At 45.2% G+C, this 10,145-nt stretch overlaps 1 protein-coding gene across 1 annotated transcript; it reads left to right on the top strand.

Annotated features, from left to right (window-relative positions):
• The first annotated feature begins 6,111 nt into the window (after positions 1-6,111).
• Positions 6,112-9,840, top strand: amer2 (APC membrane recruitment protein 2). Its single transcript, XM_034560513.1, has one exon. The coding sequence runs from the start codon at positions 6,300-6,302 to the stop codon at positions 8,385-8,387; it is 2,088 nt and encodes a 695-aa protein (XP_034416404.1). The 5' UTR covers positions 6,112-6,299; the 3' UTR covers positions 8,388-9,840.
• The last annotated feature ends 305 nt before the right edge of the window (positions 9,841-10,145 follow it).

The following is a 10,145-nucleotide window of genomic DNA, read 5'->3' as shown; positions in this document are numbered from 1 at the left end:
TAAAACATAATATTTTGCATCAGTAAAAATAATCTGGCATTGGAAACTATGCTAACCCCACATTTGGCCTCACTACTAACTGACTAAACACAGTTTTCATATAAGTAGTCACTGCTCATTGAACTATTAATGTCACAAAGGACAAATGAACTGTGACGTTCAAACCCTGAAGAGGTCCAGCTGTTCACTGTCACCCTTATTGATCATTTAATCCTATTTTACATGTCACATTGATTAAATAATCCGAATTACTAATTTGCATTGATCGCAAAAGCCTATTGGTCATCTCCGTTTGCCATGTCAATGACTGATTATTTATGACAGCTGTTCCTGATCAGGGGTCGCTGTCACGGATACACTGGCACAAGGTGTAAGGTCAATAAGGCCGCGTGTCTAAGAACTGGCAAATGCTGGACTCTTTTAAAAAGGACACTTCACTTGATTTGATCGTTGGATTTTTGGAGAAGAATTTCTTCAACTCTCGAGTTATTGTAGGTGCTAAAACTCCATTTAAATATGTTTCATGATATTTTTATCTGCATATATTATTGTACGCAACAGTAAAACTAATAATATTTAGATCAAATCTATCATTTTTAAACGCCCTTATTTTAAATAGGTTAGAGTAACTTCCCTCTGGATGTGGATTGATAATTTAGACCTGAATTTCATATTTATTGTCAAGCCAGAATGTGTGTTGGCTCAGCTTTTATTAAAGACTATACTAATTCTGTGTTAATTCCAGACCAAGGTTGGAACTGTGTTTCATAATTTGCTGGCTGACTCGTGATCATCTATATTTGTGTTGCGCTTTATGTGGATTTAATGGGAACAAAGCACAGGCACCTCCTTTTGTGCTTCTACATCCGTTCCCATCCATTCTCAAAAAACACTTTTGAGTCCTCACATCCTGCAGGAATAAATAGAGTGTTATGTTTACACACACACGCACACGCACACACACACACAAAGACAACTTGCAATACAGATGGACTGACAGTGCAATGTGATGTGTATACCCTGTGTGTCAGCTTTCCCCAGAGCTACTTTCTCTTCACAATCTGAGGAAAAAGGGCACAATAAGTGACGCACAGAGCAAACACACATGTAGAAGAATGAAGAATTAGGTTTTTGGCAACCTTAAATTAACTTTGAATTCATATTTTAACTTGTTCTCTCAAAGGTCTCTCTGACCTCTTATTGTTCTGTTCGATTAGTCATTTACATGCATTAGTTTGATTAACGTGAACTTTATTGTGCTTTATTTCAATCACAAACAAGTTCTGGCTTATAGGGTTTAGTGTGTCAGGACTCAGCCAGCCGGACTCCCTCCTCAGCCCGTCCACACAGTGACACCCGGTACCTCAGAGCGCACAGCCAGGGAGCTACGGGCTTGGAGGCGGGGCCAAGCCAGGTGAGCTCCAAACTCACACCTGAAGCCACTCAGCTCGTCAGCTCGTTGTCTCCGGGAATAAAGATCAGGATTGTCTGTGCTGACGTGGCGAGTTCGTGCCATGATGTCTGTGGACTGTCCCTCCTCGTGTCTTTGCTGAGTATTTTCTTGGATTTTTTTGTATAGATTATTTTCTGTTCGACCATCAAGTGGATTACCTTTTTTCCCTTCCCCTGGAGAAGAGGAGTTTTTTTTTGTGTGTTTCGTTTGTGCTCAAATAAACTACGCCGTGTGTTCGGCTAAGACTAGAACCTTCCTGTTGTCGTGCGCTTGGGGTCAGAGACAAACCGTAACATAGTGTATGTAATAGAGTTGCTTACATTGGTATGTATGTATTTCTATAATATGTGTAAGTTCATTCAAGTTGCAACATCAAAGTACTGATGAGAACAATATTGATTTGCTTTAAGGCATCATAGCTTTAAGTGACGCATGCGTTCTATTTTTAATTTAGCCTGTAGCCTACTTGTGCACGTCACCTCACATGAAATATTGAGGAGTCTCTTCCAGAGACAAGCTGCTTGGGCCTCTCCCAGGGCTTTGAATCATTCAGAAGAGTACTGCACGCCATGCTGGGAAAACACTCCTGAGGACAAGGAGGGAATACTGTACTCCATCTCAACATAAACGATAGTACTTGTGCAAAATGTCTATATGCAGAGAGCTCACATTGTTTTTTTGCTCGATGATTATTGTGAAGCATGCACACAGAAAGTGTGGAGCTCTTTCATGGCACACATTTGGACTTGAAAAGCGAAGGTGTTGAGCCAGCATACATAAAACCAGTGCTCTGGAATCAGAGCCATCATTAATATGATCAATTACACATGTGATTGTAATGATGAGCCACAGTCTGCTGCAAGAACGGTCTGTCATGTGCAGAAAAAGTGCTACAATCAACATAGCAGGACTAGACCATTATTCTGGTCATCATTATCATTTATTTTATTCTAATTTCTTTATATAATATGGGAGTATTTTATTGGGTGTGGGTTCTTTGGGCCCTCGTGCTCTTAGAGACATTGTTTACGGCCTTTGCAATGTAAAAGTGTTGGGGAGTCGGCACCTATACGGCTTAATGACAGTTAATGCCACTCCCTGTTGATAGGGGCTTTAATACTTTACACATGAACATGTGCGCCAACACACACACACACAGACACACACACACACAGTCTTAATCTGGAGCTGGAAGACGCTGTGTCCTAAAACAACCTGATGAACTGAAATAGAAGAATGTGTGCGTGACCTCAGGAGGCTGGATGTGTGTTTGCACTGTGTAAAAATGCCCTTTTTTGCATTATTCATCTTTTAATATTGTTAAGTACACTATTGTATTGTACCAATGCTCCAATCATTTTATTAATCTCATCCTAGATATGTGTCACACACTAACATGCACACCTGATCTCGATTAATTCTTAATATGTCATGCTGACACATGACATATATTTCAGTTGTGGCACCCCATCGATGTATAGTTCATAGGAGGTGTAACTTGTTGGTTGTATTTCCAAAATAAACACCTTTTGTGGACAGCTGACAATGGACAGTGGACAGAACAATTAAGTGTTCACTAACTGGAGGAAAAAGTAGTGTTTTGCCTTAACGTGTTGCCTAGTTGCCAAGTTTCTGCTACTCTTCTTGTTCTCTAAAATATACATTATATATAGTGTTTCAGGTTGTACACTATGTTAAGGAAACAATGACTAAGCAAATGGGCAAAGATTTTTGCCTAGACTTCGCACTTTTATTTGATTGGCAAATAATGATATACATGCAAAAATAGGCAGGATATAAATATGATTTGAATGAACTCACTCTATCACCAGATCAAGAGGTTCTCATCGCAACATATAGTCGTCCATCAATCAATCCATTATTCAATGCATTCCCTCTGCCACACACACATATAGGCTACACACCCATGTGATTTTAAAAGCACGTCAATATTTGCATCCTGGCTTTTTCACTAGCAGAGCATGGAGAGTGTAAAAGCACATTCAGCAGCCACATGCAGGCATAGTGCAAAGGGTGTGCAGACTATGCAGGCACACTCAGACACGACACATTGTTAGAACACACAGTAAACCAAGAAAGAGAGGCAGAGAGAGAAAATGTCCTCTAACGGCTCCACTTACTGAAATGGGCACCCTATTTAGACAGATGGGGGGGGGAGGGGAGAGGGGGAGGGTGACATGTATAGAGTGTGTGCTTCTTCTGTTGCTTGTGTGCACGTGTCTATAGTTTTGCTCACAGTAATTAGAGAAATACTTTAATCACTTGGTTGTGACAAAGGCGCTTTTCTTTCTAGAATTAAGCATGGATAATTGTTGTTGATTATCCATAATATGCTTGAGAACCACAATTACATAGGGGAGTAGTATCTTCATTTTCTGATAGTTAAGCCTAATATTTCCCACCCAATCCAACCAACACCGTAACATAGATTGTGAAGGCTGGTATACGGCGTCAGTATTCATCAGAATGGTCTTAATGACTGAATATACAAATAGTAATAACGCCTTACTGATGTTATAAGAACTTAGCAACACCCTTTGTCTCATCGTGTGATAGCTGAGCCCACTCCTCAGTCTACACTGTTGGCCATCTGCTGCTTAGGGTCCGTTTCAAGTCCGTCCAAAAGCCGGATGCTGACCTGCTATGGCTGTAGGGCATTCTGCTTGGCTATCTGATGTACTTGAAAACCTGCACACTAGGCGACTGACTGAGTGGCAGGCAGATAGTCTGGGGGACTGACTTGTTGGCTGAGCGGACAGATTATCTTTCCTATTTGGGGTGAGCACGAGGAAGATATGCTTCAGTGCTTCACTCTGGGGAAGCCTTCAAAATGTGTTTGTGTGGGTGTGAGCATGTCTGTGGATCTGTGGGGTGTGTGCGGAGCCTTGGGCTGATGAATGCAGACATTGTTTGATAGCAGTGGGCTGGAAGAAGAGAGCCTGTGCCCAAAGCAACTGAGGAGGAGGAGGAGGAGGAGGAGGAGAAAAAAAGGAGCAGGGGAGGGAAGGAAGGAGGGGAGAGGAGGTTTGTAAGTGGGTCGGGGTATCAGGGAGATTCATGGGGGGTTGGGAGGATAGAATAGGCAGTAAAAAGAGCACCCACAGTGGAGCCCGCTCTGCATGAAAAATAGGGAACTCTGGGTGAATCCACCGCGGACGAGGATGACTTATATTTTGGAAATAAACGATGGCTCAACTGGAGAAATATGGGGATCAGCCATTTCAAATCTCTTCTTTGTTTTACAGATGAAGACATCTTAGATTATCTTTGCCACATTTGCTTAGTCATTTTTTCCTTAACACAGTGTAACACCTGAAATACTATATAGTATGCATAGTTAAGAGAACAAGAAAAGAAGAGTAGCAGAAACTTGGCAACTAGGCAACACGTTATGGCAAAACACTACTTTTCCCTCCAGTTAGTGAACACTTAATTGTCCTGTCCACTGTCCATTGTCAGAGGTCCACAGCTAATGTAAAAAGAAAGATTTTACTGTCGGTCACACACACACACACAGACACACACACACACACACACACACACACACACACACACACACACACACACACACACACACACACACACACACACATGATGATAGGATGACAGTTAGATGTGTTAGCTCTTAGACACCTGGTACTGAGTGTCCATATGGAAGAGGGCTTGGGGCCATATGGCCTATATGTCCTATATGGCCCAAACGTATTTGAGGGATGTCTGAGCTGTGTGTGTGTGTGTGTGTGTGTGTGTGTGTGTGTGTGTGTGTGTGTGTGTGCACACTGGAATGTATTTTCTAAATCCATATCCCGGGCTAAGCCTGGTCATAATGTTGATCAGCAGGTCTTGTATTTGAATCCTCTAAGACGGCATCTGTCATGGTTATTTTCATTTACTTTGAGCTTCTCCACGCTTACACAGACACACACACACACACACACACACACACACACACACACACACACACACACACACGCATACACAGGACTGGGTTAAATAAGTAACACTTATACATTTATAATGTCAAGCTACCATTTGCACAAACTACAACAGTATGAAAAATCTGAAGAATTTATTAAAAGTAATCAAACTCAAACTTGTACTAGTATGCTTTTACATGTTAGATTTATCTTCCACAGACATTCATAAACAACATCAAATCCAAAACGAGTTGATGCAAGAAGTCTTTATAATTAGTCTCATGATCCACTGAGAAAGCTCATAAACATATTGAGCTCATGTCTAATCCGTCATAATTCATTAGAGGGTGTGCATCTTTACATACTTACCAAACACACTGGGACGTGTACAGTATAAACACACACAGACACAAACACAGGGATGGAAGCAATGTGGGGCTCATAAATTGATGAGTAGTTAAAAGAAAAGAGCAAACAGTGCACTGGTGACCGGGAAGGTAGAGGAGGAGAGGAGGATGAGGATGGGGGAGGGTGTGGAGGACAGACACTGGCGCCCCGCCAACGTTGACGAAAGCTGCTTAGCCCACCCAGTTGCCATGGTTACAGTAAGGAGCAGCTCCCATCATGTGTGTGTGTGCGTGTGAGAGAGAGAGAGAGAGAGGGGAGGGAGGGAGGCAGAGAGAGAAAACCAGCAGGCAGGCATTAGAGCAAGTCAGAGTGGGAGTGAAAGAGCACCAACCAACAGGGTGGAGAGAGAGACACAGAGATAGAGAGAGGGTGAGTGTATGTGTGTCCAGAGAGAGAGAGAGAGAGAGAGAGAGAGAGAGAGAGAGAGAGAGAGAGAGGACAGAAAGGCTGCTGAAGAGCTTGAGGGAGACGATAGAGTGGGAGCGATAGAGTGCTAGATAATGGAGGTGCAGACGGAGTGTGTGGAGCCTCCTGTGGCCCCTCAGTGTGACCCTCAGCCCACAGGGAAGATCAACAAAGCTGCCTTCAAACTCTTCGGAAAGCGGCGCACCGGGTCTGGGATGGCCAGCTTCTTCTCCTTCAGGAACAAAGGGGCTACAAATAGCGGGAGCAACGGGACTTCTGACAATGGGAATTCTTTGAATGGAAATGGCTCGGCGGCATCGGTGGAGCTTGTTCGAAGCAAAACCCACGATGGACTAACGGGCTCTAATAACGATGCTGATGGACAGAGAGGGGAGGGGCTTGCTATCCTGGAGGCAGGGCCGGTGAGGTCCCTCAGCAAATCCCTAAGTTTCTTCTCTCTACTCCGACGTGGGAGTTTTAGGTCGAGTGCAAATGGGGGGGCAGGGCTTGTTCGAAGAGGGAGGGGCTTGAAGGGCTTTTTTAGCAGCATGCGATGGAGACGCAAGGAAAAAACAAACGAAGGAGAGGGGGAAGAGGTGGAACGGAAGACGGAGAAGGATGGGGATGTTGCCGACTCTGAAAAGGTAAAAGATATTACGCTCACCCTTGAACCGCCTCCTCATCATCACCAAGTGGATTGTGGGAATGCAGAGGCAACCCCTAACCCAGAGACTCCCACTACTACTGTTACCATGACACCACCACACTGTGCTGCCATGCCAGGGCAATCTGGTGAACCAGATTCCCCCTTTCCTTACACACCCACTGACTCGCCACTGCGCCCTCCCATCCAAAAAGCCAAAGCATCAATTTCCAGCCTCACCCCCTCCCTCGCTACACCCCCTTTGGATCGCTGCAGCACGGGTGACCCACCGTCAGAACCTTCGGTGGACCGCCTCTGCTCTCTCCTCTTCACTGACGTCACATCCCTCAAGAGCTTCGATTCACTGACCGGCTGTGGTGACATTATTGCTGACGCAGATGAGGAAGGGCCAGCGGGTAACGGGGGCAGTGGCACCAGCAGCAGCAGCAGTGGGGGAGGAGGGGGGAGTGTGGGAGCGGGCGTTGGGAGAGCTGTTGGTATCACCAGTCCCACATCTCGTGGCTCCCCAACCAAACCCGCTCTGCCTTCGCAGCTGACCCAGCCCATGTTCTCTGTTCCCACAAGCTCAGTGCCTTCTACCCTTCCGGCACGGGCCCGGGCACCGCTTCCGCCACAGCAGCACCCGGCTGGTAGTGGTGTGGTGGCCTACATGGGCGGAGGGGAAGAAATGGCAAGTCCAGAGGGAGTGGATGATGCAGACATGCAGGGGCTCTGGCACATGCTGCCCTCAACAGGTGACAACTCTCCTGCTCTGCCTCGATCACATCAGCCTCCCTCGACCACCCCAACTTGTACTTATCCCCCTCGTGCCATGTCCAACCCTGCCAGCAGCCACCTGCTCTCAGCCCACAGGAGTGCGGACCGCAGGTTACCCCCGGTGAAGGCATTGGGGCTCAGTAAGATTCCAGTAGTTGGTGCAACAGGAGGCCGTGCAGCGTATCCCCCCCTCCCTCACACACACGGTCGTCACCCCACATCACCCGGAGAAAAAGAGCCACTTAGTGATGAGGGTTACTGGGACACACCGTCCGCAACGCCCACAGCAACACCCGATGAGAGCGGGCTGCAGCGTAACCAGAGGACGGCCCTATCGCGCGACAGTTACTCTGGAGACCACCTGCACGACCTCTACACTGACCCAGAAGAGGTAGGAGAGGATATAGAACAGGAGGGAGATGAAGATCTAAACAGTACTTCCTCTCCATCTACTGAATACAAACTGAGCCCCACCTCCCAAACAACTCCTCCTTCCTCTTCCTCCTCTTGCTCCTTCCAATCAATGAAAGGCAGCACAAGCCTTCCTCGGGAATCCAAGATCCCAGTAAGCAGCAGACAAACCCCACCTCCCCACTCTGTAAGCCAGTCAGCCCTCTCGTCTGTTCTAGAGGCTGAATCCCCTCCACCAAAGACCGAGGCGCCTCCCCCGGCTCGCACCAGAATCCCTGTATCCAAGGTGCCCGTCCGTCGTTCTGGAAAAAAACCTGGCAGCACGACCAGAGGAACTGCCCATAAGAAGTAGGCCCTGTCGCCCACTTACTAAAAGACTTGAGTGTACATCACTTCAGTGCTGTTTATGCAGTGTTTTCCCACACCAAACGTTTTCCCAGACCAAGAAAACATGTTGAGCTGTAGAGTTAACAGCCTATAAATTCCTCTCAAATCTTAAAAGCTTTCATTCCTGAAGTGTTTTGACCTACGACGGGCTGGGATAGAATAGGTGGTTTTGTTCACTTGAGAAATTCACGAGGAGACTCAAAAAGCTGGGTGAACACTTCACAGCCCTCACTGGAACTATAAGAGGTTGACTTTTGACAATCCATCGACTCGCTATGGACACATTTGCCTTGTAACTTCCTGGAAAAGCTCCTGACCTGCTGAGAGTTTGACAGCTGATGACTGCACACTGCAAAAAAAGGAAAAAAAAGCAGAGCACCTTTTATCTTTTACATTTTTACTATGGAATTCCACACGGCATAACACAATTTGCTTTTATGGACCTAATCTAATCAACGTTGTTTTTTTCTGAGATTGTCAAATCTGTAACAAATTACCTCCTAATCTTTTTTGATTTTAGAGCCAAAGTCTAAAAAAAACCCTCCTCATTTCCCTTGAACAGACTCAACGAGACCCACAGCCTGGAATAACCCACCACTCTTTGTTTGGCTGTTTCTTTTGCTTTTTGATGATGGTTTTCTTCTAACCGCACACTGATTATTAAACTGTATGTGCAAAAATATGAATGAACACTGAGATCTGGTTTTATTGTTTACCTACTTTGCAGCTACAAACAGAAGGCCACACAATATCTTCTTTTTTTCTGGAGGGGGAGACCTCTGTTTTGACTGGCTATTATAATGATCATTATAATTATTATTGTGAATGGACTAAGTTTGGATTCAGCCTGCTGCATCTGGATTTTACTAATACCGCACTGCATCACTGGGATGTCAACCTCTGGGATTTACAACTGTTGCATTACCAATGAAAACCTGCAGAGCTGTCGCAATACTCAGCCTGGAGGGATCCCTTGCACTGATGCTTCGATGCACACACAAACACAAACACGCATACAATTTCAGACATTTTCCTTCCCTCTCCGCATGCACAAAGGTCAGGGAACATCATCTATTACTGAATGACCTTAGTTACACACACTGTTCATCCTTTCTCTTCAGAGCTACACTGGATTCTTCTCGAAGGACACATGCACAAACAAACTTTTTTTTAAAAATAGTTAGTACTTTCTTCTTCACTGGATTTCATACGTTTTCTATACAGTAGACTTATTCATGCTAAGTCATACTGCTCGGATCTTAAACTGTGATTGCACCAGCTTCTTAATGCTCTACTTTCTGTTCTTTGCCATTAACATACTGTACAAGCTGATGTGAGTGGATGACAAGGAGGCATCCTTGCCGTCAGCTAGTTCTAGAGAGCCAGAATATTCCTGCAAGTGTTTTAAAATAGGAGGCGACCCGAAAAAAAGAAAAAAAAACACGAGGACATTCTGACAGGGTTTCAGATAAAGAAAATGCTTCTGAGTCACATGAACTGGATCACCGCTTAAAATGCAAAGCAAAACGTGGGGAATAATGCTCAATCAGTTCAGAGTGCTTCACCCTCATTCTCTATACTGTGGTGCTTGCAAACAGTGTACAACTTCATCTCAGGACGCCCCGCAGCTGTGTGTTAATCTGAATGTAGCTCGGCCTCATTGTAGATCACTGGTCAGCTGTGTTGGTCTCTTTTCCTCTCTGTCCCTCTTTTGTGGGGGCAA

Source organism: Cyclopterus lumpus, chromosome 20, assembly GCF_009769545.1.
Source record: "Cyclopterus lumpus isolate fCycLum1 chromosome 20, fCycLum1.pri, whole genome shotgun sequence".
Taxonomy (NCBI): Eukaryota; Metazoa; Chordata; class Actinopteri; order Perciformes; family Cyclopteridae; genus Cyclopterus; species Cyclopterus lumpus.
The sequence above is the reverse complement of the archived record's forward strand: the minus strand, read 5'-3'. Positions and strand labels throughout refer to the sequence as shown.

What these genes read in the sequence shown, in the direction of transcription:
- amer2 (XM_034560513.1), top strand. Translation starts at nt 6,300, where the DNA reads ATGGAGGTGCAGACGGAGTGTGTGGAGCCTCCTGTGGCCCCTCAGTGT.